At 61.7% G+C, this 27,477-nt stretch overlaps 3 protein-coding genes across 8 annotated transcripts in view; all 3 read left to right on the top strand.

Annotated features, from left to right (window-relative positions):
- Window positions 1-3,923, top strand: part of ARID3A (AT-rich interaction domain 3A) — a 35,973-nt gene extending 32,050 nt beyond the window's left edge. For 3 of the 4 annotated variants that reach the window (XM_082380423.1, XM_082380424.1, XM_082380422.1), the window contains exons 8-9: window positions 85-183; window positions 691-3,923. In XM_082380423.1, the coding sequence (XP_082236549.1) occupies window positions 85-183; window positions 691-866 (275 nt within the window). In that variant the 3' untranslated portion in view covers window positions 867-3,923. The other variant, XM_082380425.1, reaches the window with a different exon arrangement.
- Window positions 3,924-6,435: 2,512 nt separating this feature from the next.
- Window positions 6,436-15,493, top strand: WDR18 (WD repeat domain 18). 3 transcript variants are annotated; one of them, XM_082381269.1, is made up of 11 exons: window positions 6,443-7,461; window positions 8,678-8,788; window positions 9,993-10,126; window positions 10,409-10,550; window positions 11,051-11,194; window positions 11,283-11,347; window positions 11,433-11,557; window positions 11,782-11,948; window positions 12,641-12,709; window positions 12,943-13,108; window positions 13,253-15,493. In XM_082381269.1, the coding sequence occupies exons 1-10, from the start codon at window positions 7,219-7,221 to the stop codon at window positions 13,072-13,074; spliced, it is 1,332 nt and encodes a 443-aa protein (XP_082237395.1). In that variant the 5' UTR covers window positions 6,443-7,218; the 3' UTR covers window positions 13,075-13,108; window positions 13,253-15,493. The 3 variants fall into 3 exon arrangements, with proteins under 3 accessions (XP_082237393.1, XP_082237395.1, XP_082237394.1); XM_082381268.1 differs by having other exon boundaries at window positions 6,444-7,461; window positions 12,943-15,493; XM_082381267.1 differs by lacking the exons at window positions 12,641-12,709; window positions 12,943-13,108; window positions 13,253-15,493 and adding an exon at window positions 12,095-12,370 and having other exon boundaries at window positions 6,436-7,461.
- A 2,558-nt stretch (window positions 15,494-18,051) lies between these two features.
- Window positions 18,052-27,412, top strand: GRIN3B (glutamate ionotropic receptor NMDA type subunit 3B; the record flags this gene model as incomplete). The annotated part of the gene is given in 15 exon segments (XM_082379868.1): window positions 18,052-18,507; window positions 20,159-20,173; window positions 20,177-20,560; window positions 20,562-20,752; window positions 21,224-21,365; window positions 21,368-21,400; window positions 21,402-22,259; window positions 25,586-25,731; window positions 25,798-25,813; window positions 25,815-25,917; window positions 26,020-26,171; window positions 26,503-26,667; window positions 26,765-26,823; window positions 26,994-27,039; window positions 27,041-27,412. Coding segments are annotated over 15 exon segments (3,114 nt in total). The 5' UTR covers window positions 18,052-18,075.
- Between the last annotated feature and the right edge of the window lie 65 nt (window positions 27,413-27,477).

The raw sequence follows: 27,477 nt of genomic DNA, 5'->3' as shown, positions 1-27,477 counted from the left end.
ACGTCTGGTGGGTGACCCACGTGACCCAGATCATTGCATAGGTGGGTTTATGATTACAAAGGGTGGTTTTTCTTCTTCCCGCAGGCTCCGAGAGCCGCCAGGACTCGGCTGCGAACCTGACCAACACCAATGGCAGCAACAGTATTAGCATGTCAGTAGAGATTAATGGAATCATGTACACAGGTAGGACCACCCAGCCCCCATGCCCACCTTGACCACATCTCTCTCTCCCGAGTCCTGGTTGCCCCCCCCCCACGGGGGGTGTGGCTTCTTGAGCCCAGACCTCTTCCCTCATGAGACTCAAGCAAGATAGTCTGTGTCCTATACTTAGCACGGAGCTCAGCACAGAGTAAGTGCTCAGAAATACATATCCTGTGTTATATATCTTATAGCAAACGATGTTTCCAGGTTCCTTCTAAAAAAAATGTGATCAGACCCATGGCTCCTATAGACCACCAGGTGGCGATGTTGACACAGAACAGCTCGGTTGCTGTAAAGACCCCCACCCCCCACCCCCCCCACCCCCCCCACCCCCCGCCATGGGGGGAGGCTGAGGAGATGGTGGTGACCTGGAAGCCGGGGGTAGGGGGGCGGGCACGCTCTTTACAGGGGGTCAGCGCTCAGGAATCCCTCGCACCTGTCACATGATCTTTTAAATTCTCCACGACTTGTCTCCTGTCCTTGCACCAGGAGTGCTGTTCGCCCAGCCGCCGGCCCCCACCCCACCCTCGGCTCCCAGCAAAGGCGGAGGTGGCAGCAGCCGGGGAGCAAACAGCGGGACCAGCAGCAGCGCGGGCAGCCAGGCGGGGCCAGCGGGGTTGTCTGCACCCCCCGCATCTTCTACCTCAAATAACTCATTGCCTTAACCGCTACACTCCTCACCCTGGGAGCCCACCAGACGGGGCAGGGGGTCCAGGTGGGCCAAGCAGGGGCCGGGATGGCGGGAGATACGGGTGGGGAGGGGAGGTATCCACAAAGGAGCAACAGCTAACGCCAAAAAGAAAAGAAAATATATATATACATATATATATATATATATATATATAAAGAAAATTTAATAAAACAGGGGAAAACCAAGGAACACTTGAATTACTCAGGTTTCGGACATTCAGAGAGACGAATTGTGAGAGCAGCAAAGGAAATGAGAAACAAGAGAGGCAGATGTCTCCTAGGGCTTTCCTGCAGCCCTGGTGGACCCACGTGGGCTGGTGTCTAGTTTGGACAGGCCAATCCTGTTTACCTCATACATCCCTGCACTGTGTTTTTTCATTTTTATCTGTTTTTTTCCCTTTTTTTTTTTTTTCCCTCTTCATTACACACTCACCACACCCAGCTCCTTGCGTTGAATGAAACCCCTGAGCCAAGATCAGTTGAATTTCTTTTCTTGTTGCTTTCGGGAACTTTTTTTTTTTTTTTTTTAAAGAAATAGTGAACTTCAAAGTCTGTAGGGTTTTTAAGAGGTTTCGGGGGTTTTGTTTTGTAAATATTCTATTTTATTCTTGGGGGAGGAATCAAACCTAGGAAAAGGATATATATATCTATATATTTGTGTTCATTCAGGGAAACTGGACTTGAAAAAGCAAAAAAAAAAAAAAAGAAAAAAGAAAAAAGTAATACCCTTTTTATTTTTCCCATGACTGACTTGGGTTCGGTTGTGCATTTCCTGTGGCGCAGTGGGCAGCTGGCAGGTCCAGGACACTGGATCCCTGGGCTAGAGTCAGCAGAGCCGATGAACTCAGGTGCTGTGGGCCGGGCTGGGGTAGGGGCTGCATGCCGGGGGTCCGTGGGGAAGGGGAGCAGGAATGTTGAATGGTAGACATCACCGTACTTGTTCTTACTTCATGCGGGGCTCCTCAGTCAGGAATCCCGAAGTCTTAACTCGAGAGGAGAAAGTGCTGGGAGGGGGTTCACCTGTCAGCCCCAGGCTCCTGTCTCAGGGATGAATACGGCCTGGGGACTCCCTTGCCTGAAAGGGCTGCTTTTGGAGACTTCTCCATGCCGGGGGACAGGGGTGAGCCGGCCTTGGCTCAGGGCAGGGTTTCTGTGGGGCCACGGCACCCTGAACACCACCCCTCCCCCCAGCATTTTCATCTCCTCCACTTTGTCCCTTCTTACTTCCTGGGGGCCCTGCAGTAACTAAAGGAACTAAATAGAGGCCGAGAAGGGGCCGCGCCCCTCCCTCTGTGACCCTGTCCCCCGGGTCAGAAGGTGGGCATCGGGTGGGGCACAGCTGGGGGGGCATTAGTTCAGGGCTGGTGAAGGTCTCCACCAGGCGAGCTGCACATCCGTCCTAAACCCAGGCGCGGTTTGGGGTCCCGGGGGACCAGGTGGTGTTGGGTGGGGCCGTAGCTCCCACAAGGTAACGCTCTTTCACGTTCCTCTGGGGTGGGGTGGGAGGAACTCAGCTGTTCCCAGGGTGAGCCTGGAACCTCTAATTGGGCCCAGGGAGCCCGGCCTAACGAGCCCGGAGCGGCAGGGCACCGCTGGCCGCCTCCGGCCTCCAGACCCAGGCGTCATCTTGTTGCCTTGCAGACCATGAGGGTGGTCCTGAGCTCACCCCCACCCCAATCTTTGGGAGGGAGCCCGTTTCCTTGGTATATCTCAGGGTCGCTGACGCCCCCCACCCTTCCAGGAGGGGGTAGCGCTGGGCGTGGGGCTTTCTTCCTGCTTTTCCTTCTGGAAGGTTCTCCCCTCCCTTCTCTCACTGCAGCGGCACAATCATTGTGGGAGGGGGATCCTTTTGTCCCCAGACACAATCTGCCCCCCTCTCGCCATCACCCCACCTTCTCCCTCTCCTCTCCCCCCACCTGACGGCAGGAGCGTGGGAGGCTGCCCTCTGCCCCCCCCCTCCGCCCCCCATTCTGCCGGCCGCGTGGGTGGGGGGGGTCTCTGCTGCGAGTTTCTTTCTACCTCAGGTCTGACTTTTGATGCCAAAACCCCCGCCCGGCCGCCCACCCCCACCAGCCCCCAGCTCAGGGTCCCACCCCCGTGTGTCCTGTTGAGCATCCACGTGTGTCTGGGGGAGCGGGTGTCCTGCAGGAGAGGCGCCTTCCCCCGGGTCTAACTCAGGGTGTGCCTGCGGTGCTGGGCGACGCTGATGATTGTAGGGGATGGGGTTGGGGGGGCGTGGGCCCAGGATGGGGGGAGTCTACCGGCCGTGGAAACGCGAGGGGGGCCCGGGGCCAGCAGGCGCTCAGCCCCCAGGGGGCCCTGCCTTTGCCTGGGGTGCCCCCATCAGCCCCTCACACTCCCAACCCCGCCTGTCAGTGGGGGTTTCTGGGGTGCCGCTCAGCACCCCTTATGCAAACCGGGACGGGGATGGGGGCTGAGTGCTGTTCATTTCAGAACAGGTGGGGCTTAGCAGCATGCTGAGGGTGGGGACCCCCAAACTCAGGGTGGAGAGGGGCTCCAGAGGCTCCCCTGCTCTGGAGATGCTTGTGGATGGGCTGCTTCTAGAACCTTCCTTGTGACCTCCAAACCGGCCGCAGGGCTGTAGCTGTCCGGCTGGGGGGGCGGGCGGGGGGGGCGGGACGGGGCATGGGGTGGCGGGTTGGTTTGTAATAGTTGTGTGTTTGTACAGTCACTTTTCTCACTGTTAGCATTTTTGCCCACTACCATCCTTTTTTTTTTTTTTTCCCCTTAATTTTGCTTCTGCATTTTTTCTTGGCAAACATGACTTCAGCCTTTCATTCCTGACATGTGAAATTTCAGTTTCTCTGGGGTTTGTCAGAGGGCGTGGGGACCGCGCCTGAACTCAGGTTAAAGGGAAAAAAAAAACTTCTAATAAAAAGATGTAAAACTACTCTCTACCTCTGGCCGGGCCCAGCCTGTCGCGCCCTGGCCGCGGCGGGGCAGCCTGTGACGATTTATTTCAGTTTTTGCAGGACATTCAGGTATTAAAAGGGAGGGGAAAAAAAAAAAAAGACCAAAAAAAGAAAAAAAGAAAAAAAAAGGTGTGATTTTGAAATTTAAAAGAACACTGAAAGTTTACATTTTATAACATTATTATGCAGATTGTATTTAAACTTCAGAAATATTTAAGACAATTGTAACCCTGTAAAGCTGATGAAATATTAAAACAAGACAAAACACTTCTGACTTTTAACAGAGAACGGCTCCTGTGGTGGTTTTTTGGGCGTCGCCCCACCCGCACCCTGGGTCCTGGCAGCAGAAAGCACAGGGCCTGACCCAGACGGCGTCCAGCAGGGACTGTGCCCCCCAGGGGACACTGGGCCACGTCCAGGGATGTGTGCGCTCCTGGCATCGAGTGGGGGGGGTGGGGGGCCCACAGAGGACGACCCTCCCCCATGTCAGCAGTGCTGGGTGGTGTCACCCTGACCTTCTGTGGGTGAGATGCAGGAGCTGCCCCACGCCCACTGGGAGCAGCCCAAGCAGTCTTGGCCGTGACAGGGGTCCACTCTGCCCCCCCAACCCCCAGCCTTCCTGCTGTGGTTCAGTCCACATTTCTACACTTGACTTGTGGCCCCAAAGAAAGCAGACCAAGGGGCGGGCTCAGCCCTGGGGGCAGTTTGCGACCCCTGGGCTCAGGGCACGTGGAAGGGAAACCCCACAGAGGCAAACCAGCACAGCAGGATTTTCTGGGCATGCATTCCTCAGCCACCTCTTGCCCCCACCCCCTGCCCAGAGGACGTGACGGGCTCAAGGTCAGCGTGGCCGGATGGTGGGCAGGGCAGGCCTCCTGCCACCTGGCTCCCCTGCCACCTGCTCTGGCCACGGCTGGCCTGGGCCGGTCCCTCCCGCCGGGGTCAGCCCCCAGGTCTGCTTTGAGTGAGGAAAAACAACTCACTCCTCCTGTTGCAGATGCCTCCCTGTGGCCCATCCACGTGGTTCCAGCCTCTGCGGGCCCGGGGGACCAGGAGAGGTCAGAGGACAGGGGTCAACCCACCTGCCCCTCAGAACCCCCTGCCCCCCCAGGGAGGTAAAGGAAAAGTGTTTTTTTGTTTTTTTGTTTTAAAAAGGCCCATTCAGCAAACTGGATCGGCCTGTCCAACATCTTCATTCCTCCTCTGAAGAGGCCCAGAGATGGGGCAAGAGGCCCTGAGGTCACACAGCCCTGGGGCAGGGGGGAAGCAGGGAGGGGGTCGGGCCCCGCCACCTCCTCCCCAGCCTCCCAGATCCCTGAGGAGCCTCCCGCCTGCTGGGCCTCCTGCTCTGTGCTTGTGAGGAGGCCCAGGGAGCCTCCCAGGTGAAACTCAAAACCATGTCTGATCAGCGGAGCTGCAGGAGCCCACCAGAAGCCAAAGGAAGGTTTGGATGAAAGGAAGCCGGAAAAAGAAGAGGGTTTTCGCTTGAGTCATCCGCCTTCCCCTCCACCATTAGTGCATTTAACGGGGCGGCCCCACAAACGCCAGGGCTGCTGGGTTTGTTTTGGGTCCCCGCCGCCCCAGGTGGGCAGGGGGTGAGATGGGGCAGTGTGTACCCTGGGCCTGCAAACAGGAGGCGCTCAGTACATGTGTAGGGAATGAAGAATGCGGGGCTTAGACCCGGAGAGGTTGTGCAGACCTCTGTGCCTCAGTTTCCCCGTCCTGCTCCCGCCGCCAGCCTCATGCCCTCCAGGCCTAGGATTTAGTGGACCTAGGACCAGGAGCCAGGCTGGCACCAAGGAGGTCTGGTGGCTGGGTGGTCCGAGAGGCCCCCAAAGTGTGGCTTTTGTCCTGCCCTTCTGACACAACTGGTCTGTCCTCATTCCGGAACCAGGCTGGGGGTGGGGTGACCTCTGACCTCACACAGCAGCCTGGCCGAGCTGGGTCCCCCCAGGAGGGGTGGAGGGGAAACAGGAGGAGTGGAGAGAGAGGCCTGGGAGGGGGCCGGGCGGGCCAGCACTCCAGCTGCCCTGCCCTCCAGCAGAGCCCGGGCCTGCCCCTGCCTGAGTGTCCACAACAGCGACTTCTATTTGCACAACTGGTCCCCCTGCAACCGGAACCTGCAGGGCCCATCCTGCGTCTTGGAACCTGGGTGCTTGGCAACTTCCAGGCCAGACCTCCGCAGATGAGGACACACACCCAGGGCTCGAATCAGCATCCCTGATTTGCACATGGGGAAACTGAGGCCCAGAGCTGTGCAGTGACCTGTAAAATCCAGGTCCCCATATCCAGCTTCCCCCTCCATGATCTGCCTCAGAGCCTTTGCACGCACCTCTGCCCCTTTCTCTTCAGGTTGTTAGTTCCCGCTCTAAGGACACCTGCTCTGGGAAGCCCCTCCTCCAATTCAGGCAGGTCCCCCCTGACGCCCCTCCTCCCGGTTGCTGCTTCTTGCGGTGGCCCCTGGGCTGGGAGCAACTCCGACCGGCATCCCGGTCGGTGGCTCGAGCCTGCCACCTGGCGGCCGGGTCTGGGGCTGCGGAGCCCCAGCTCCGGGCGCCGTTCCTCCTCCAGGAAGGCCCCTCCTCCGCTCTCCTCTCCACTATCCTCTCTCGGATGGCAGAGCGGGGTTGGGGGACGCACCCCGCACCCAGTCTCCCCAACGTTGCTTGTGGGTACGCCGCCCAGGACAGCCATGAGACCACGACTCCTGAGCGAAATTCCCCCTTTTCAAAGGTTAACAACTAATACCACATTTTAAAATGCACTGTTTGTAGACGTGGCCTGCGGCCGGCAGCGCTGACGCGAGATTGTTGGGTGCTCCCCAGACGGAGCTCGCGACTTGTTCGACCCGCACCAAGTTGCCGAAATAAAAATGTGGATTTTGTGGCCCCCGAAGAAGAGAAGTCCAGGGGGGAGGCGGACGATGGATCCGTGAATACGCGTCTAACTACGTTTTGAACATCAGCTACCTGTTATGTTAGGTGCGTAGTCTGTTTTACGTACAATGTCTCATTCGGGCCTGTGAGGTCGGTATTCAATATCTGCACGTTAAAAATCATCATCATCATCATCCGAGAGGTTGAGTGCTTGACCAAAAGCGCCCACTGGAAATGGCCAAGCCAGACCTCCAGGCTCTGAAGCTACTAACTGCTCTCAGGAGACTCTCGGCCTTGGTTTCTCCATCTATTTTTGGAAGAAATCTCCTTCCAAGATCTCTAACCAGGCGGTGCGCCCCTTGATTCTCCGCGGAGCGGGAAACAAGAGCCCACCTGATTCACAGGGCGGCCCCCTCCCCGAGTCCTGTGCGCACGCTCGGGTCGGCCAGCCGCCGGGAGCCGGGGAACGTGGGCACCGCTCTAGCCGGCACGGCGCAGTCGCCCGCGTCTCGCTGGTGATGACACATGTCCGGGGCGGTGGAGAAGGAAAGATGGCGGCGCCCATGGAGGTGGCCGTGTGTACCGACTCGGCGGCCCAGCTGTGGAGTTGCGTCGTGTGGGAGCTGCACTCGGGCGCCAATCTGCTCACGTACCGCGGCGGCCAGGCCGGGCCTCGCGGCCTGGCGCTGCTCAATGGCGAGTATTTGCTGGCGGCGCAGCTGGGCAAGAACTACATCAGCGCCTGGGAGCTACAGAGGAAGGTTCGGCGGCGCGCGCCCGGGCGCCGTTGGCGGGATGCGCGGGGTGCACGGGCCTGGGGTCGGAAGAGGGGGCGGTGGGGGCCGCACGGGCCCTGAACCCCGGTGGGAAGTGGGGAATCCTGTTAGGATGCTCTGCGCACGCGCGGGTCTGGGGGCTTTTTGAGGGGGGGTAGGGAGCCGCGCGCCCGGCGTCGGTAGCAGAGGTTAGGGCGCTGCGCGCACGCGCCGAGCTGAGGGTGGGCTGCAGCTTGGAGGTGTGGCGGGCGGGCCTCTGGGCAGCCAGCGGTGCGCACGCGCACAAGGAGAGCTGGGTGTGGGTCCCTTGGGGGCCCTGCGCTGGAGCCGGCGTGGGGCGGGAAGTGTAATTGAAAGGAGTTTGCCTTAGGGGTTCCGTGGGTATCGTGGGCTTGGAGGGTGAAGGTCCAAGGCCTGGGGGAGCCCGCTGAAGGGGAGCCCGGAGATTCGTGTATTTATCACCTCTAAAAAGACGCTTATTTTTTGCCATTAGGGCCCACGGTTTCTCCTACAGAAATTTCAAAACGCAGCCCCTGAAGCTGCTCGCCACCTGTTTTTGCCAGCTGACATCTCTTTCGGCAAGCTCTGTGTTCTGGCTCTGCCTGGTGTGGTCCACACACAAACTCGAGAAGTTGTTCCATTTTAGACATTTAGAAACTGACGCTCAAGGTCCCAGGCGAGACTTCAGGGGATGCAGGACTGGGGCAAAAGCCTAGTGGCCAGATGGTTCCTCTGACCCCCAGTCCAGAGACGCACTGTCTTGCCTTTTTTTTTTTTTTTTAATATTTATTTATTTATTCGTTTATTTGGCTGCGCCAGGTCTTAGCTGTGGCAGACGGGATCTTCGTTGCCGCGTGCGGGATCTTTAGTTGGGGCACGCGAGATCTAGTTCCCTGGGGACCAAACCTGGCCCCCCCCCCCCCCTTCCCCGGCACTGGGAGCTGGGAGCACGGGAAGTCGCAGTGCTGTCTTGCTTTTCAGGAGAATCCACAGGCCTCCACCTCCACCCCCGCCCTGCAAAGCCTCAGCTGGAGCAAATACCCCCGTTCCTGAACCATGGATTTGGTCAAACCACCTCTGTCCCCAACTCCTCTTTCTAGTCCTCCTGGACTTACCAGCTGTCTGGGTGCCCCTCCCACTTGCCTCACTTCCCCCTGCTCCCCCATCAGGCATGAAACTCAGAAGCTTCTTCTTTGTCTAGGACCAGCTTCAGCAGAAGATCATGTGCCCCGGACCGGTCACCTGTCTCACCACGTCGCCCAACGGCCTCTACGTTCTGGCAGGGATCGCAGAGAGCATATACCTGTGGGAGGTGAGCATAGGAGCACAGAACCGGGGTGGCGGTCTCAGCCCGCGGGCTGCCAGCTGAGATCACTGACCCAGTTGTCACCGACAGTCTGTTACGTTTGGGGGGGGGAAGCTCACCTGACTTCCTGCGTAGACAGTGCAGGATCTGAGGCAACAAGATAAGGCCTTTCCTGACCTCGGCACCAGCAAAACGACCTTCCTGGCTGCCCCAGAGATCAGCAAAGAGAACCGACTGTTCTCTGTGGACTGTCCGAGGCCCGAAGAGATGAGAGGGAGCTGGTAATCTCACCCCGGGGCTCTTAAACTTCAGTATGTGATTCTGAAACTAAGAGGTCTTGCTCAGGCGCAGGGAGAGAAACGGAGGCAGGTCGCCCTGTGGTAGAAATCCTTCCTCTGCTCGCTGCCAAGCTGGTGCAGGGGGTGTGGGCAGACGTCAGCGGCCTGTCCGCCATCAGCAGACGTCTCAGGTGGTTGGCCTCCTTGATGGGGGACACTGTGTGGTCCTGGCTCCCCACCCTCTTGGAGAATTCCTGGCCAGCGTGAGCTGTGGCCACGAGGGGGCGCCCCACGGGGCCGACTGAAGGCTGGCACGCAGGCTGGGGGCTTTCTGACGCCTGTATCCTCCTCTGTGTGTAGCCTCTGTCCTTCCTTTTGCGGGGGGTGAGCGGCTGTGTCTGTGTCCAGGTGTTCCTCTTACAGAGACAGTGGCCACCTCACTCCCATGTCACCTCATCTGAATTGATTACGTCTCCAGAGATTATGTCCTGTTCAAGGGAGGTCACAGGTTCCGGAGGTTGGGCATGGACACGTGTGTCTGGGGGACACAGTTCAACCCACGGCAGCATCTGTGCCCCCCGCCAGCCAGCTCAGAAGATGGTGACTTGCAGCTGTGCCTGCAAGGATCAGCCCTGGGTCCAGCCGATCCTGGAGAGACCCTCCCTCACCAGCCCCCCCTCGGCCTTGTCCCCTCGCTCACACCTTCCCTGGGGCTGTGTTATCTCACTGGGGATAGGGTGGGAACAGGTGCTGGCAGGACCCAAGGGGGCATGACCCCCCAGCCTCCCTGTTCACTTCAGAGCCGCAGGCCAAGCACTGGTGCAGGAGGCCTGGGGCGGGCCCTCCCCTCCCTCCCCTCCCTCCCCTCCCTCCCCTCCCTCCCCTCCCTCCCCCAGGGCTCCCCGTGACCCGGTGCCCTTCTGCCTCCCCAGGTTTCCACAGGGAACCTTCTGGTCATCCTGAGCCGCCACTACCAGGACGTGTCGTGCCTACAGTTCACGGGGGACAGCAGCCACTTCGTCTCGGGGGGCAAGGACTGCCTGGTGCTGGCTTGGAGCCTCTGCAGGTAGAGCCCTGGCCCTGGCGGCTCCCCATCCGGCTGTGGTCTCTGGCCGGGCAAGGCCGTAACCACGAGGGCGGGGAGCCTGCTGTGCAGAGAGGCCAGGCCCCGGGGTGGGAAGGGGCTCCGGGCCAGGTAGGCTGGTGCCAGGAGGACGGGGCCCTGGGCAGCTACCCAGGACTTTTATTCGGGTGAGGGGGCCTGGTTACTGCCCGGAGACAGGGTATAAAGGCGTCGAGATGTGGGCCGCCCTCCCTGCTGAGATCCGGCTCCTCCCCCACCCCCAAGCGTGCTGCAGGCAGACCCCTCCCGGAACCCCGGACCCCGGCACGTGTGGTCTCGCCACACCCTCCCCATCACAGACCTGCACTGCGGCTTTGGTGGGCCCCTGGCCCGGGTGGCCACCGCCTCGCTGGACCAGACAGTGAAGGTAGGGCCCTGCCCTGACCCCTGCAGTGGATCTGTGAGCTGAGCCCGGCGGCTGGCGGGTTCCTGGCCCACGGGAGCCAGAGCGTCATCTCCTCCCGCTGGCTGGTGCGTCCCGACAGCTCTTAATCCCCCGCTGCCTTCGGCCTCAAGGACGTCCGGGGTCGGGGGGGGCAGCCCAGGCCTGTGTCGGCTTGGAAATTCCCACTTGACCACTGCACCTGGCAGCTCCTGGCAGCTCCTGGCCAAGCCTCAGGGGATTTGAGGGAGTCCCCAAGTCTTCGTCCCTGGTTGGGGCAGTCCAGGGCTGACCTGGTGGTGGCCTGGGGGCTGCAGTAACTGAAGCCGGTGGTGGCGAGGGGTCCCAGCATGAGAACCAGGTCCCTGAACCCCCAAGACCCCCGTGGTGACAGCTGCTGTCTGAGGTTCCTGTGGCGTCCAGAGTCTCCCGGCCGGGCTCAGCCGCTCTCAGACCCAGGCCCCCGCCCTCGCCCCTGCCCGCAGCTGTGGGAGATCTCCTCCGGCGAGCTGCTGCTGTCTGTGCTCTTCGACGTGAGCATCATGGCCGTGACCATGGACCTGGCTGAGCATCACATGTTCTGCGGTGGCAGTGACGGCTCCATCTTCCAGGTCGACCTCTGCACCTGGGTGAGTGGGCGTGGGGGGCCGGGGGGTGCGCGGCTTGGGGCTGAGACGCAGGCGTGCCTTGTGCTCACCGGCCCTCCCATTTCCACAGCCCGGGCAGAGAGAGAAGAGCTTCCAGCCGGAGCAGGACCACGGGAAGGTGTTCAGAGGGCACAGGTACGGGGACGGGGTCGACCAGGAGGTGGTGGGGGGGTCATTGTGCCGCCCTCCTCCGGGCGCCAGGTGACCTGTCTGTCCCCAGGAACCAGGTGACCTGCCTGTCAGTGTCCACGGACGGCAGCGTGCTCCTCTCGGGCTCCCACGACGAGACGGTGCGCCTCTGGGATGTGCAGAGCCAGCAGTGCCTCAGGACGGTGGCTCTCAAAGGTGGGCGCGCACCGCCCTCCTGGAGGCCCTGGGCCCGGGGGGCCTTGCCCTTTTGTCCGCACCGCGGGCAGCCCGGGGCTGGAGCAAGGACCCAGGGTTTGCCTCGTGGAGGGTGCGGACGGGAATGCACGGGAGTGTCAGGGCCAGGTGGGTGGCTGGAGGAGCGGAGGGTGGGAGCCCGGACCCATTGAGGGTGGGTCCCGATCGCCGCTTGCCCGCCCCAGGCCCCGTGACCAACGCCTGCATCATGCTGGCGCCCATCAGCATGCTGAGCTCCGACTTCAGGCCCAGCCTGCCCTTGCCCCACTTCAACAAGCACCTGCTGGGCACGGAGCATGGGGATGAGCCGCGCCACGGGGGCCTCACGCTGCGCCTGGGCCTCCACCAGCAGGTCTGTCTCGCCCTCAGCTGGGACCCCCACCCTTGGGCCTCAGCCTCTGCGGTGTGGCTCTGGGTGCCCTTGGGTTGGGTCCTGGTGGGGACCTTCCACGTTCTCCTCTGCTGAAGAGGCTTCTTTGCCCTTGTCGTTGAGGACAGCCTGATGGCTGCCCTGACCTCAGGAAGCCCTGGAACCTTCCAGAGAGGGAGCGGGCCACGCACAGGGTGTTGTTCCAGGGGCCGATCAGGACCCAGAGGTTGTGCACGTGCAGCCACCTTCCCCAGCTGGGTGGCGGGAGAGCTCACAGCCCCAGTGCCCATGGGACCCCCTTCCATGACGGCCTGCCTGCCCCTCCAGGCCCCCGGGGCCCCTCCCTGCCTGTCCTCAGCGTGGCCAGCCTTGCACACTGAGGCCGGGCTCTGTCTGCTGTCTCTGCGCCTCGGAGTCACACGAGCCTTCGGGGCTGTCCACGCCCCTCCCGGCGGCCTGATGGATGGCTGTGCCAGGCTCCGGGCTGCTGGCCCAGGGCAGCGTGCCCAGACGGGGTCCAGCGGGAGACGGATGGCCTCTGGGCAGCAGCAGGGTCCATCATCTCACCGGGCGGGTGAGCCCTCCCAGGGCTGGAGGCTCTAGCCGACTGTGGGGCTGCTCGTCCCTCGAGGCTTGATGGGAGTGGCTGGCTAACGTGACCCCGTCTGTTCCAGGGGTCAGAGCCCAGCTACCTGGAGCGGGTGGAACAGCTGCACGGGGTGATGTGCAGCACGTTGGAGAAGGTGGGCGGGGAGAGGCCCCAAGATGGGGGAGGGGCGGGGCCCAAGATGGGGGCTTGTCCGGAGGGAAGGGCGGCAGGGGGCCTGGGCTGTGGGTTGGAAGGGATGTGCCCCCGCCCCACCCTCCGTCATGGACGGTGGGGACAGTGGCCCTCAGTGCCAGCCCCGCCCCGCTGCCTGCCGCTGGGATGTCTGAGGCCCCTCCCGCTCTGAGCACTCTGCCGCCCCTCCCCCAGAACGTGCTGGGTGGCCAGGACCAGCTGCGGATCCGCGTGGCAGAGCTGGAGGACGAGGTGCGGAACCTGCGCAAGATCAACCGCGACCTATTCGACTTCTCCACGCGCATCATCACTCGGCCGGCCAAGTGAGCGCATGTGCCCGACCCCGGCCAAGTGAGGCCCAGTGAGCACGCGCGTTGCCCGGACCCACACCCGGACCTGCCCCCTGGGCTCCCCCCAGGACCCTCCCGACTGGCTGGCAGACCCCGAGGCCCGAGGCCCGAGCCCATCCTCTGCCGGCGTCCTATCATTTGGATTTGCCCACCAGGGGGTGTGGTCCAGTGTTGACCTGCTGTCCTCCCGTGACCTGCCATGTCGTGTTGGTGCTGTGCCGTGTCTAACAAAAGACCTGAAATCCTGCCTCTCGGCCTCCTTGTGCCCACGCTGGGCTCAGGACCCCGGTGGCGGGACCTGCTTCAGGGACCTCACCGTAGCCATCACAGGGTCCGAGTTTCAGATCTAGCGTCGAGAAGCCTGGGTTCTCACCTCTTCACTCACCTGCCACCCCAGTGCCTTTCCATGACCCAGAGGCCATGCCACCCGTGGGACGGGACAGGGACATTCTGGGAGCTGCAGGACGAGGTCCCCAGGGGCAGGAGTGACTCCGGGACAACAGTGCAGTCACACTGGTCCCGTCCCCCCAACCTGGGTCAGGGCAGCTGGCTCTGGGGTGGCAGCCAATTCTGGGCCAGGGTCATCTTGACCAGAACCTTCTTGGTGTCAGGGGCCGGAGGGAGGCCAGGCCCCACCCCCACCCCCACTGCCAAGGGGAGACAGGGACACCACCAGCTGGCACCTGGAGCCCAGCCGAGAGGTGGTCCCTCAGACTGCCCATGGAACCTTCCAGAAAGCTGCCCCCAAATGACAGCCTGCTTAATGGTCCAGAAAATCCACATGACTTAGCAGGTGCTGTAATGACCTCGGCTGGGGGCTAGCTCCTGGTTCATGTCTTTAGCTAGTGGGCATCCCCGCTGGGGCTCTGCACCCACCCTCATGGCCCACCTTGTGCAGGAAGCTGCCAGGAGAGGAGTCCTGCTGGCTGATAGCGTCCACATTGTAGGTGCAGCCCCTGGGCCCCTGGTGGATGCCAAGAAGTGAGGCGGGGTGGGGGAGTGGGTCGCGAGGCAGCTCATCAGAGCAGAGCTGGGGGTCGGAGCTGCGCCCTCCTCCCCAGAGCACCCAGGGCTGTTTTCCTGTCTGCAGTCTGCGTCCAGTCCGTCCTCACCCCCTTGGTTTCCGGAGGGTCCGGAAGATTAGGAGAGGGCCTCAGAATTTGGCTGAGATTCCCCTGGGGCCAAGGGCCACCTCACCTGCCCGGGCCCTGCGTCCCCAGGCCCTGGCGCTGGTGAGGGTCCCTGGCAGCCCTGGTGCTGAGCCTGAGGCCTGCTGCCCTCTGCCTGGGACGCTGCCCCACGCCCCCAGCTGTCTGCACTCGCCCCGTGATTCAGTGGCTTGGAAGGAGAGGCCAGTTTTTGAGGCCCCAGTGTTGCTCTTTGTCTTGTGGAGTCCCAGGCAGGAGCTGGCAGGTGGCCAGGAGACGGGCTGGGGATCGGCCAATGTCTGGCAGCCACCTCCCGGGCTCTGGGTTTTTCCCTGGGGAGCAGGGGTATTGTTCTCATTGCCCTGGACCCTCAGCTGCCACCTTGGGTCCTGGGATTCCTCCTGGCTCATCTGCCACACCCATGGCTGGGGTGAGGGTAGGCACCCCTGGGTGGGGTCCCCACCCCTGGGGCTGTCCCTTTGATGACTCGGCCCTGAAGGGGGGTGCCTGGCTGGGCCTGGGAAGATCCTCCAGTTGACACGCAACCGTCTTTGCCCGCGCTGTCCTTGCCACCTGTCCTTGTGGGCCTGCAAGGTCTGTCCCCCTTCCGCGGGCCATGCTGAGAGAGTTCACAGGAGGTCGGTTGGCGGGAGCTGGTTGCAGAGAAGGTTGCTGGTGGGCCGTGAAGGCTGGAGCCCCTTTACCTCTTTCCCTGAAATCCCCACATGGCCCTGGGCAAGCCACACCTGGCCCTGAGGCTCAGTGTCATCTGTAAAAGGGAACACACACCTCCTCGGCCTGCGAGGAGCCTTCAGGAGCTGGTGTGCAGCTGAGCAGGTGTGTGACAGGCGCCAGGCACACGGCCAGCAATGCCGCTGTTGTCCTGTCTGTAAGAATCTGTAGAAGCACAATTTGACCCTGAATCCTGGGCCATCACTGCCAGAGGGGCAGGTGCAGGCGGCACCCAGCATTCACAGATGACTCCTGCATGTGCGCTGAGTTTATGTGAACCGCAGTGACATACTGCCTCTCACACACCAGGACAGCTGTTATTTAAGAAACAAAACGTGTCAGGAGGCGATGGAGAAATCTGAGCCCTTCTGCACTGCTGGTGGGAAGGTGAAATGGTACAGCCGCTGTGGCCAATAGCCTGGTGGGTCATCAAAAAATTACATGTGGAATCACCATATGCTCCAGCAATCCCCCTCCTGAGTGCATCCTCCAAAGAAATTAAAGCAAGAGACTCGAGATGTTTGCACGCTTGTGTTCATAGCAGTGTGATTCACAACAGCCAAAAGGTGGAGACAACCCAAGTGGCCACTGACAGGTGATAAACAGAGTGTGGTCCAACCACACAAGGGAATATTATTCAGCCTTAAAAAGGAAGGAGATTCTGACACCTGCTACAAAAGGGATGAACCTTGAGGGCATGATGCTCAGTGAGAGAAGCCAGACACAGGACAGATACTGTCTGCTTCCACTCACAGAGGGTCCCTGGGGGAGTCAGATCCACAGAGACAGGAAGTAGATGGTGCGGGCCAGGGGCTGGGGAGGGGCTGGGGAGTCAGGGTTTCACGGGGACAGAGCTTCAGTTTGGGAAGATGAGAAAGTTCTAGAGGTGATGGTGGGAAGGCTGCACAACGTGATTGTGCTTAATGTCACCGAGCTGTGCACTTAAAAATGATTAAAATGGTGAACTTTACATTATGTATATTTTACCACAATTAAGGAAAAAACCTTGCCTGTGTCCACTTGTTTGATGTGCACGGTAGCTGGGAGGTCAGAACTACTACCATTGAGCTTGTAAAGATGGGAGCTGAGGGACTTCCCTGGTGGTCCAGTGGTTGAGACTCCGCCTTCCAATGCAGGGGCTGCCGGTTTGATCTCTGGTCGGGGAGCTAAGGTCCCACGTGCCTTGGGGCCAAAAAACCAAAACATAAAATAGAAGCAATATTGTAACAATTTAATAAAGACTAAAAATGGTCCACGTCAAAACAAAAAAACTTGAAAAAAAAAAGCTGGGAGCCGAGGCGCAGAGGCCAGGGCGCCCAGCGCAGGTCATGCAAGTAGTGGGCCTTGGGGGAAGGTGAGGCGTAACAGCAGGGCCCGAGATGGGGCGGCTTCAGGGGGTTACCCCGTGAGTCCCAGGGGGGCCCAAGGCGCTGTCGGGTGCTCGCGTACCTACCAGAACCAGCAGCCAGTAATGTTTGTTGACTGACTGCTGAGGGCCACATTAGGGTGAGGAGGTATCCCCTCCCCAGGATGGGTCCGTTTCTGGGGACTCATGCTGGCATAGGGACCTTACCCCAGGGTGGGGTGAGGCCCAGGTGGTCCCTGAGGACACTTCTTAACCTGGCGCCTCACCCAGAACAGTGGGGGGGGGGGTGCTCCCTGGTATGACCCTCCCTGTCCTGGGATGCCTGGCCAGGTGGCTGGATGAGGTGGCCTTGTCACCTGGAAGCCAGCCACCCAGCTCTCATTAGTCATCTCAAAATTCCATTCATGCTGCTGGCCGGTACTTGCATTTTTCCTCATCTAATGGAGTTTGTCCCCTGCGTCTCTAACACTGGCTCCAAAAGGAGATGGTTTCTTGTGCGTGAAAAAAATCAACTGAGTGTAGACGTGTTCCTTAGAGCTGGAATGTTCCATGCGCAGCTGCTGCCCTGTGCCCTGCGGGGTCTGGGGAGAAGCCTGGCTTTCTCCACTCCCCCACCTGGGATGGGAGAATTCCACGCAGGGTGCTCCTGGGCCCTTACTTGACGGGTGGTTATTGAGCGCCTCCCACAGGCCAGGGCCACAAGAAGGTCTCCATGGCATTTGTCTTGGGGAGGCCCAGAGAATGTAGGAAGAGGCTGGGGGATTGGTAGGCGGCAGGGAGCTAAGGAAGGTTCCGGGGCAGCGGAGAGTGATGTAACCACGCGTCCTTGTCTGAGCAGTTGCTCAAAGCAACAAGCAATTATAAAGTGCCTGCTGTGTGCAAGCACTGGAGACAGCAGTTAACGAGCCAGACCCGCCCCTGTCTCCCAGAGCTGGCCACTGAATAAAGCAAATAAAGGGACAAAAAGACGATGGCGTGTGATGGAGTTCATGTAGGCAGGGATGACGGGGGTGTTCTGAATCTTTCTGGGTGACAAGCTAGGAAAGTTTTTCCAGCAGGGGCATTTGGCACTGGGTCTTGAAGGGTGAAGAGGAATTCTCTGGCTCAAGTTGTCTGCCCGCAGCTGGAGGGCAGGAGACCTTCCCCACAGGTTCCCATCAGACAAGTCTGCTTCAGTTTCCCTGGGGCGCCAACGATGGTAGAGCACGTGGACGGGTTGGTCTGGGTAGACGCTGCTCCCTGGAGGAGGAGGGTGCAGCTGGGTGACTATGGACGCACACTGACCCCTTGTGGGCCTTAGTTTCCCTGACTGAGAAATGGGAACCGTTGCCAGGCTGGAGGGGGGATGAGGGAGGGATCCAGGGGTGAGTGTGGGCACCGGTCATGATGCAAAATCCCTCCCTGCTGCTAACGTCGGCTTCCTCATCTGTAGAGTGGGCACAGAGCCAGGAGGAGCAGTGGTTCGATTCCACACCCCACCCCAACCCCCGCCTGCTGTGGCCATCTGAGCCTCAATTTCCCGCCCTGCGTAGTGTGACCCACGCCTCCCTAGTGGGCTGCCTGGCACTGGGGGACCGGGAGGGGGGAGGGCGGACGCAGGTGGGCGGGCTCGGGCAGGGAGGGAGGCGCCGGCCCGGCGGGGGCGGGGAGGGAGCGGCGGGGGCGGCCGAGATCCCGCCTCCCGTGGTGCCACCCGCGGCTCCGCCCCGCGGCGCCCGCCGGCAACTTTGGGATGGAGTTTGTGGGGGCGCAGTGGCTCGGCCTGGCGCTAGCGCTGGGGCCGGGGCCCGCCGGGGGCCACCCGCACCGGTGCGGCGTCCTGGTGCGCCTGGGGGTCTCGGTGCGCCTGGGCGCCCTCCTGCCCCGCGCGCCCGCCGCCCGCGCCCGCGCCCGCGCCCGCGCCGCCCTGGCCTGGGCCGCCCTGGCGCCGCGGCTGCCGCACAACCTGAGCCTGGAGCTGGTGGTCGCCGCGCCCCCGGCCCGGGACCCCGCCTCGCTGGCCCGCGGCCTGTGCCAGGCGCTGGCGGCACCGGGCGTGGCGGCCGTGCTAGCCTTCCCCGAGGCGCGGCCCGCGCTGCTGCAGCTGCACTTCCTGGCGGCGGCCACCGAGACCCCCGTGCTCAGCGTGCTGCGGCGGGAGGCCCGCGCTCCCCTCGGCTCCCCGGTACGCGCGGACGCCGGGGTCAGGACGTCCGGGGACCCGGGGTCGGGATGGGAGAGATCCTGGGACGCTCTTGGAGCGCGGGGCCCGGGGGTCCGGATAGCTGAGTCCTTGGGACACGCGGGCCTCAGAGTCTGGACCCTAAATGCAAGAGTCCGGATGCGGGGAGACTCGGAGTCCGGATGACAGAGGCCCAGGGACGGCCCTCGGGTTCGCGGAACCTGGACCCCTGAACCCCGGATGTCCCCGGAGATCAGGGACCCGGAATGGGAGGCGGGAGCCCAGGGGCGCAGGAACCTAGAGCCACGGAACCCCGCGGCTCGGGAACCCCGCGGGATGCCTCTGGACCCCAGATGGCGGATCCCACAGGACGCTTCCCTGGGCTTTGGCGGTGGAGTCCCACTAGGAGCGCGGCCCCCTTCCCCGGTCAGGTCAGAGGGCGCCTCCGGATTCCCACCAAGCAGGGCTGCGGGGCTGGGATGGGGAAGCGGGTCTCCCTGCTCGCTCTCCAGGGGCTGCAGTTTCAGGGGCTGCAGCTGGAGACTTTCCTCCTGCCAGGATCCTACCAGAGGCCCTCGAGGCCGAGGCTACCCACACCCCACAGCCTCCTTGATGGCCTTCTCAGGTCCCCAGGGCCACCCTGTCTCTCCTAAACCCTCCATCCTCCTCCACCCTGTCCTCGTTCGTCCTTGGAGTTTATTCTCTTTTCTTAATTACACCCCCAGGCTGGAATTTGGGTCCGAATAAGTAGAGAATGGGACAAGGAGGAGAGAAGGGTGGCAGAGCTCTGGGGACCCTGTTGTGCCCCAGGGAAAGAACCCCCTCCCAGGGCCAGCAGGGAGGGGCCCAACGCTGGGACATGGGGTCTGGAAGGGGGCCTGCCTCTCTCCAAACCCACCTTGAAGCCCCCTCAGGCCTTCCTTCTCCTGAGGGCGGGGAGACCCTGACCCTAGAGGAGGCCCAGGTCTCATTAACCCCCCTCTGTCCTTGACCCCCTCCCGGTGGGAGAGATGCAGGACCCAAATCCATGCCTGTGGCGCCCTCTGCAGCCGGATCCAGGAACTGCACCCTCTGCAGTTGGACCTGTCAGGCTTTGGGGGGGTATTGGCTTGCCCCGCCGCCCCGCGGGAGACTGAGCAGCAGCCCCCAGCCTTTCCCCCTGCACTCAGCACCCTGTCCCCACCCGGACAACACCCTGCCTACGTTAGGTGTCTGGCAAAGCTCTCTCGTGCTTCCCATGCTCAAAGCAAATTCAGGAGAACTTTCTGGGTCCCTGAGCACGGAGGGGGGGCCCCTCAGTCCCTAGCTTGCCTGGTAAGTCTGAATAGAGGTGGGGTAGTGGAGCTGGGTTTTGAAGGATGTGTAAGAGTTGGCTGTCATAGATGGGAAAAGGTATTCCAGCTGGGGAATGCAAAAAGCCTCAGGGTGACTGGAGCCAAGAGAACAGGCCCTGAATGTCAGGCCAGGGCCGGACTTTGTGCTGATGGCGACGGGGAGCCACAGAAGGGGTTAGAGCAGGTGTGGGGCTGGGAAGAAGCAGGCACAAGGTCCAGTTATCAAGGTGTCGTGCGTTTATTGAACATGTACAGACGGGGTGGGAAGAGTGTGGTGGGACACTGAGTTTGCCAGCCCTAACTGACCACCCCTTTGCCAGAACCCCTTCCACCTGTAGCTGGACTGGGCCAGCCCCCTGGATACTCTGCTGGACGTGCTGGTGTCCTTGCTGCAGGCGCACAGCTGGGAGGACGTTGGCCTGGTGCTCTGCCCCGTGCGGGACCCTGGTGGCCTTGTGGCCCTGTGGACAAGCTGGGCGGGCCGGGCTCCGAAGCTCCTGCTGGACCTGAGCCGGCCAGACCCAAGTGATGCAGGGCTGCGGGCCCGCCTGGCCCCACTGGGGGTGCCTGCGGGGGGAACGGCCCCAGTCCCTGTGGCCATACTCCTGGGTTGCAACGAGGCCGGCGCCCGGCAGGTGCTGCAGGCCACACCCCCCGGGCCCCGCTGGCTGCTGGGCACGCCGCTGCCTGCCGAGGCACTCCCCACCGAGGGCCTGCCGCCTGGGCCTGCTGGCGTTGGGCGAGGTCGCTCGGCCCCCGCTGGAAGCCGCCATCCATGACGCGGTGGAACTAGTGGCCTGTGCGCTGGGCAGCACGGCCCGCGTGCAGCCGGAGCGCGCCCTCCTCCCCGCCACGGTCAACTGCAATGACCTGCCGCTGCCCGGGTCCGAGTCCTCCGGCCGCCTCTTGGCACGGTGAGCAGGGACCCTGCTGCAGGAAGCTGCGTGAGAGGCAACATTATCGGGCATTTGCTGTATGCCAGGCGCTGTGTCCATCTTGGGTGGAAGCAGAGCCCAAGAAGGAGATTCTGCGGGCGTGTGTGTGTGTGTGTGTGTGTGTGTGTGTGTGTGTGTGGGTGTGTGCCTTTGGGAGAAGCGGGAAAGGAGGGAAAGGAACAGAAAGGAACAGGTGAGGCTCTGCCTGACCCGGGGAGCCCTGGAGCGGGGGCAGCACGCAGCAAGAAGGCCCCACCTGGGCCTCTCAGCTGGGCTTTGGGCTGGGCTGTCGCCCCAGCCCCCAGGGCGTGGGTACCCCGGCTGGGAAGGGGATCTGGAGTGGGGGGTACAGCAGCATCCCCCGTGGCCCGGTGTGTCTGAGGCAGGGCGATAGGTCTCACCTCGGGGGAGGGATCCCTCCGCCACCCTGATGCCGCCCACCCCCACCAGGTTCCTGGCCAACACGTCCTTCCGGGGCCACACGGGGCCGGTGTGGGTGACCGGCTCCTCGCAGGTGCACATCTCCCGGCGCTTCCGCGTGTGGAGCCTCCGCTGGGACCCGCGGGGCGCCCCGGCCTGGGCAACGCTGGGCCCCGGTGGCAGGATGGGCGGCTGGAGTCAGAGGCGGGGGGGCGCGGCCGGGCGGCCCCCACCCCTGCCGGGTGCCTGGGCGCGGCCCAAGCTGCGCGTGGTGACGCTGGTGGAGCACCCGTTCGTGTTCGCCCGCGAGCCGGACGAGGACGGTCGGTGCCCGGAGGGGCAGCTGTGCCTGGCCCCCAGCGCCAACGACTCGGCCGCCCTGGACGCGCTCTTCGCCGCGCTGGCCGACGGCTCGGCGCCCCGCGCGCTGCGCAGGTGCTGCTACGGCTACTGCATCGACCTGCTGGAGCGCCTGGCGGAGGACGCGCCCTTCGACTTCGAGCTGTACATCGTGGGCGACGGCAAGTACGGCGCGCTGCGCGACGGCCGCTGGGCCGGCCTGGTGGGCGACCTGATGGCCGGCCGGGCGCACATGGCCGTCACCAGCTTCAGCATCAACTCAGCCCGCTCTCAGGTGGTGGACTTCACCAGCCCCTTCTTCTCCACCAGCCTGGGCATCATGGTGCGCGCATGGGACACGGCGTCGCCCATCGGCGCCTTCATGTGGCCGCTGCACTGGTCCATGTGGCTGGGCGTCTTCACCGCGCTGCACCTGACTGCGCTCTTCCTCACCCTCTACGAGTGGAGCAGCCCCTTCGGCCTCACGCCCCGCGGCCGCAACCTGGGCACCGTGTTCTCCTACTCCTCCGCCCTCAACCTCTGCTACGCCATCCTCTTTGGACGCACAGTGTCCAGTAAGACGCCCAAGTGCCCCACGGGCCGCCTCCTCATGAACCTGTGGGCCATCTTCTGCCTGCTTGTGCTGTCCAGCTACACGGCCAACCTGGCCGCCGTCATGGTCGGGGACAAGACTTTTGAGGAGCTGTCGGGGATCCACGACCCTAAGGTGCGTGGCCGTGGGGTTTCAGGGGTCAGAGCCTGGAGGTCACCCCCGCCCCCAGTCCCCACCCAGTAGAGGGCGGCCATCTGCTCCCGCAAACTCGTGTTGAACCCAGGTGGGACAAAACAGGCGAGGCTGCTGGCGAGAATCAAGAGAGAGAAACAAAGTAGATGGTGTGTGAATTGGTGATAAAGTTCCAGGGAGGAAAATTAGACAGGGTGGGGACACAGGGAGCACTGGGGAGGGATGATTTCTCAAACGGGGGTCAGGAATTCGTCTGGGAGAGGTGATATGTGAGGGACTTTTATGTAGATATCAGGGAGGAATATGGTAAGCAGAGGAGGCAGCCTGTGCAAAGGCCCTGGGACAGGATTGTGCTTGGCAGGTTGGAGGAACAGCAAGGAGACCTGTGTGTGGCTGGAGCAGAGTGAGTGAGGGGGGAGAGGGGGGAGGGGAGAGCAGGGAGGGGGATGGGGCAGGTCGTGCAGGGCCTGCACGTGTGGGAGGACCTGGGCCTCCACAGAAGCCCCGTTTAGACAGAACTTTCACCAGGAGTCCTGGAGGGCTGTGGGCAGAGCAGGGCATGCCCCAGCCTACATATTTTTCTCTTTTAATGAAAAAATTTTAATATTCTAGAGTAGGGAGCAAGGCCCACCATGAATGAACCCATTGCCCGGCTCCAAAGTCAACTCCTGACCAGTTTCGTCCATGCACCAGCCATAGCCACTGGATTACCATGAGGGAAATCCCAGGTCTCCTGTCATTTTGTCATGAGTATTCTGGGAACTTAAACATCAGGCAGCCATTTTTCTCAGTTGTTTTTTTTTTTTTTTTCACGGTTTGTTTGAATCTGGATCCAAAATGTACAGACCCAGAGGAAGGTAGAAACCTCCTTGTTACCAAACCAAACTCGGGTCCACTCACCTGCAGGCAGTAAAGCCAATCTACTGACACAGGGTCCTGGTGAAGGAAAGCACAGTGTTTACTGCAGACGCCAAGCAAGGAGTCTGCACAGCTAGTGCTTAAGACCTGAACTCCTGGATGGCTTTCAGGGGAAGGTTTATTTTTGTTTGTTTGTTTTTTAATTTTTATTTAAGTATTGGGGAAAGGTGTTTTTATTTTTTTATTTTTTTATTTATGGCTGTGTTGGGTCTTTGTTTCTGTGTGAGGGCTTTCTCCAGTTGCGGCAAGTGGGGGCCATTCTTCATCGCGGTGCGCGGGCCTCTCACTATCGCGGCCTCTCTTGTTGCGGAGCAGAGGCTCCAGACGCGCAGGCTCAGTAATTGTGGCTCACGGGCCCAGTCGCTCCGCGGCATGTGGGATCTTCCCAGACCAGGGCTCGAACCCGTGTCCCCTGCATTGGCAGGCAGATTCTCAACCACTGCGCCATCAGGGAAGCCCCTGGGGAAAGGTTTTTAAAGACAGGGTGAGGGAGGGGGGTTGTGGGGTGTGTGATTAGCTCCTGGATGTTCTTCTGATTGGTTGGTGGTGAAGTAATTGGGAGTCAACATCATCAACCTTCTGGTTCCAATCAGTCTGGGGTCTATGTGCTTGTGGGCAGCATGCAGTTAACTTCTTCCACCTGGTGGGGGTTTCAGTATCTGCAAAAGAGCTCAAAGGATCTGGCTCAAATTTTTTTTTTTTTTTTTTTTTTTGCCATGCCACATGGCCTGCGGGATCTCAGTTCCCCAACCAGGGATTGAACCCATGCCCCCTGCAGTGGAAGCACTGAGTCTTACCCACTGGACCGCCAGGGAAGTTCACTGGCTCAGAATATTATCTACAGCCCTTGAGAAGGAATTAAAAGTCCTTGACTTTAATGGCTAAACTATTATTATTATTTTGTCTTGTTTGACTGTTTTCCTTTGTTTCTGCATTTTCTCACTTCTTTGATTAAATTTATTCTTTGGAACTCGGGGAAGGCCTAGGAGACTAAAGTTTTTCTACAGACAAGAGGCAGGCAGAGGACTGGGTGGGGGTCTGTCCCGGGAAGGCCCCATGGGGCCATCTTGACACTCCATCTTTTTGTTCCCTAGCGATTTGTTTGTTGGAGAAGTTGTTTTTTCTCCTGCAGCATCTCCCAGTGTTTGGATCTAGCTGCTCTCGTCCCCTGCTGCTCCCCCACCCCAGCGTCCTCTGTTAAACCAGTAATGAGACCTAGATGCTTGCTGTCCCGTGGGCCAGCCACTCTCCACATGTGGCTACTTTTTTAAAATAATTTTTTAAAACAATTTTTTTTTTTTTTTTGGCTGTATTGGGTCTTCGTTTCTGCGTGCAGGCTTTCTCTAGTTGCGGCGTGCAGGCTTCTCATTGAGGTGGCTTCTCTTGTTGCGGAACACAGGCTCTAGGCACGCGGACTTAGTAGTTGTGGTGCACGGGCTTAGTTGCTCCCCGGCATGTGGGATCGAACCCATGTCCCCTGCATTGGCAGGTGGATTCTTAACCAATGCACCACCAGGGAAGTCCCGTGGCTACTTTTTAAATTGATTTAATTGAAAGCACTCAACAGCCACTTGAGAACAGCACAGGTGTAGAGCATTTCCTTCCCCAGAAAGTTCTAGATGGCCCTGCTTGCCTCAGGTCTGTCTTTTCGGAAGTGCTGTAGCCCCGATAAGGAGGCCCTGGTCAGGTGGCCTCAGCAGCCACTCATGGTTTGCTTTAGGGAGGTTGCACAAACAGTGGGTGGGCCGGAGAGCCCAGGGCTGAGGGGGCAGCGCTGGTGCAGGAGGAATGGGGGATGGGGGCCTTGGGTAGGGGCTGCGGAGGGGCGAGCACCGGGCAGGTCCAGGGTGTCTGGAGGGCAGTGCCCACAGGATCTGCAGGTGGACGGGACGTGGAGATGAGAGGCGCAGAGGCGGGCAGAGGAGGGAGAGCGACTGAGGTGGGAAGGTGTGGGGTGGCTCGGGAGTGGGTCTTGGACGCGGTGAGCTTGGGGTTCCCGGGGGACCCTAAGGAGAGACGCAGAGGGTGCGGCGGAGGCGGAAGTGTGGAGTTAAGGGCCTGGAGATGGACGTGCGGGTGTTAGAACATTTTCAACTGGGTGGTCCTGCCCCCAGGGGACACGGGCCATGTCCTGGCACATCTATGGTTGTCAGACTAGGGCAGGGGGCTCCTGGCATCTAGGGGGTGGGGCCAGGGATGCTGCTCCACACCCCACGGAGCCCAGGACGGCCCCCCAGAGATGACGTGGCCCACGTGAGCCGGGCGAGGGGAGACTCTGGTTGAGAGCCCTGGGCCTGGGCGCTCCGGGCTGGCGGATGGAAGGGGGGTCGGGGAGAGCCGGGCCGGGATCAAGGCCCCACCCCAGGCGCTGACCGGGCGCTGGCCCGCAGCTGCACCACCCGTCCCAGGGCTTCCGCTTCGGCACCGTGCGGGAAAGCAGCGCCGAGGCCTACATCAAGAAGAGCTTCCCGGAGATGTACGCACACGTGCGGCGCCACAGTGCGCCCACCACGCCCCACGGCGTCGCCATGCTGACGTGAGGGGGGCGCGCGGGGCGGGGCCAGGCGGGCGGGGATGCTCACCCCGTCGCCCTCCCCGGCAGAAGCGACCCCCCACCACAAGCTCAACGCCTTCATCATGGACAAGTCGCTCCTGGACTACGAGGTGTCCATCGACGCCGACTGCAGACTGCTGACCGTGGGCAAGCCTTTCGCCATCGAGGGTGAGCGGCCCCCGGGACCAGTGATCTGCGGGCTCCAGGCAGGCGCAGCTCCTGTGGGTCTGCGTCCAGCCCGGTTCCAACCCAACGCCCGGCCTCCCCCAGGCTATGGCATCGGACTCCCCCGGAATTCGCCGCTCACCTCCAACCTGTCCGAGTTCATCAGCTGCTACAAGTCATCCGGCTTCATCGACCTGCTGCATGACAAGTGGTACAAGATGGTGCCTTGTGGTAAGCGGGTCTTCACCGTTACAGAGGTAGGGCAGGCCCGGGACGCAGGGAGGGGTAGGCGTGGGGGACTCTGAGCCTGTGTGGTCCTTCACCAAGGTGACCAACCCCTGCTCGTTCCCAAGACTGTGTGTTTGCCTGCTTTTCTGCACCCTATTCATCCTCCAAAACCCCAGTTCCAGTGGCCTTTCTTCCATGACACCTCACCTCTGAAAATGGAGCCCTAGCCTTCCAATCCAGCTCCACAGCCCCAGGCCCTTCTCTCTGGCCCAACCTCTGCCCCCACCCCCGTCCGAGGCCAGGGCTTCCCAAGGGTCTGCCATGACCAGGAGGGGTTTTGTGCCTGCGTCCTGCCCACAGACCCTCCAGATGGGCCTCTACCACTTCTCCGGACGCTTCGTGCTGCTCTGCCGGGGCCTGGGCAGCGCTCTGCTCGGCTCGCTGGGCGAGCACGTCTTCTACCGCCTGGCGCTGCCGCGCTTCCGAAGGGGCAACAAGATGGAGTACTGGCTGCACACGAGCCAGGTGAGGAGCGGGGGCTGGGGGTGGAGGGAGGGCGGAGCGCGCGCAGGACGGCCTGCCGCTGACCCGACCCCGACGCGACTTCTGTCTTGGCTCCTAGAGAATCCATCGCGCCCTCCACACAGAGCCGCCCGAGGGGCAGGAGGAGCCGGAGCCGAGGTAAGGGGCCCTGGGGGCCGCTCTCCACCCCAGCAACTCCCATCTCCGCCCTCCAGCCGACCAATGGATCCATACCACCAGCCACCCACGGCCTCCTCAGGAACCCTGACCCTAAAGGGCAGAGTGGGACTGTGGGTAGGACACAGCTGCCCAGCCTCATCCGTCCCCAGGGGTCCCGAGGAGCCGCAGCAGGACACTCTGGCCGCCCCCGCCGGCCCCGGGGGGCTGGACACGGGTGCGCCGGGCCTCGGTGAGGGAGCGTTGCACGCACTTCCTGCTGGAGCCAGCCGTGGCCACCGCTGCCGCTCCCGTTGAGGATGCCCCAGACGCGGATGCAGATGCAGCCGGGCCGCCCGGGGGCCCCGTCTCGCTCTGCTCCAACGGCCACCCGCCCGCCCAGCTGTTCCCTGGCGCCCCGCGCCCCGGGGAGCTAGAGCAGCTGGAGCAGCGCATCGTGGGCACACGCGAGAGGCTCCGCCAGGCGCTGGTGCAGCGCGGGCAGCTCCTCGCCCAGCTCAGGGACAGCACCCGCGACGGGCCGCGCAGCCTGCTCCAGGCCTCCGAGGAAGCACCCGTGGCCGCCCGGTGACGCGGGACCAGGCCCTCCTCCACCTGCAGCGGGGGCTTCGAGGGACCCCGCCCCCTCCCCGCACA

The sequence above is a fragment of the Balaenoptera borealis genome (genome assembly GCF_965194805.1).
Source record: "Balaenoptera borealis genome assembly, chromosome: 2".
Taxonomy (NCBI): domain Eukaryota; kingdom Metazoa; phylum Chordata; class Mammalia; order Artiodactyla; family Balaenopteridae; genus Balaenoptera; species Balaenoptera borealis.
This window is presented reverse-complemented; position numbering and strand designations above follow the sequence as displayed.

Excerpts from the sequence above, each read along its gene's own strand:
- WDR18 (XM_082381267.1), top strand. The coding sequence starts at position 7,219 with ATGACACATGTCCGGGGCGGTGGAGAAGGAAAGATGGCGGCGCCCATG. Across the intron at positions 7,462-8,677 it reads CCTGGGAGCTACAGAGGAAG|GACCAGCTTCAGCAGAAGAT; the intron begins GTTCGGCGGCGC and ends TTCTTTGTCTAG. Across the intron at positions 11,558-11,781 it reads CAGGACGGTGGCTCTCAAAG|GCCCCGTGACCAACGCCTGC; the intron begins GTGGGCGCGCAC and ends TGCCCGCCCCAG.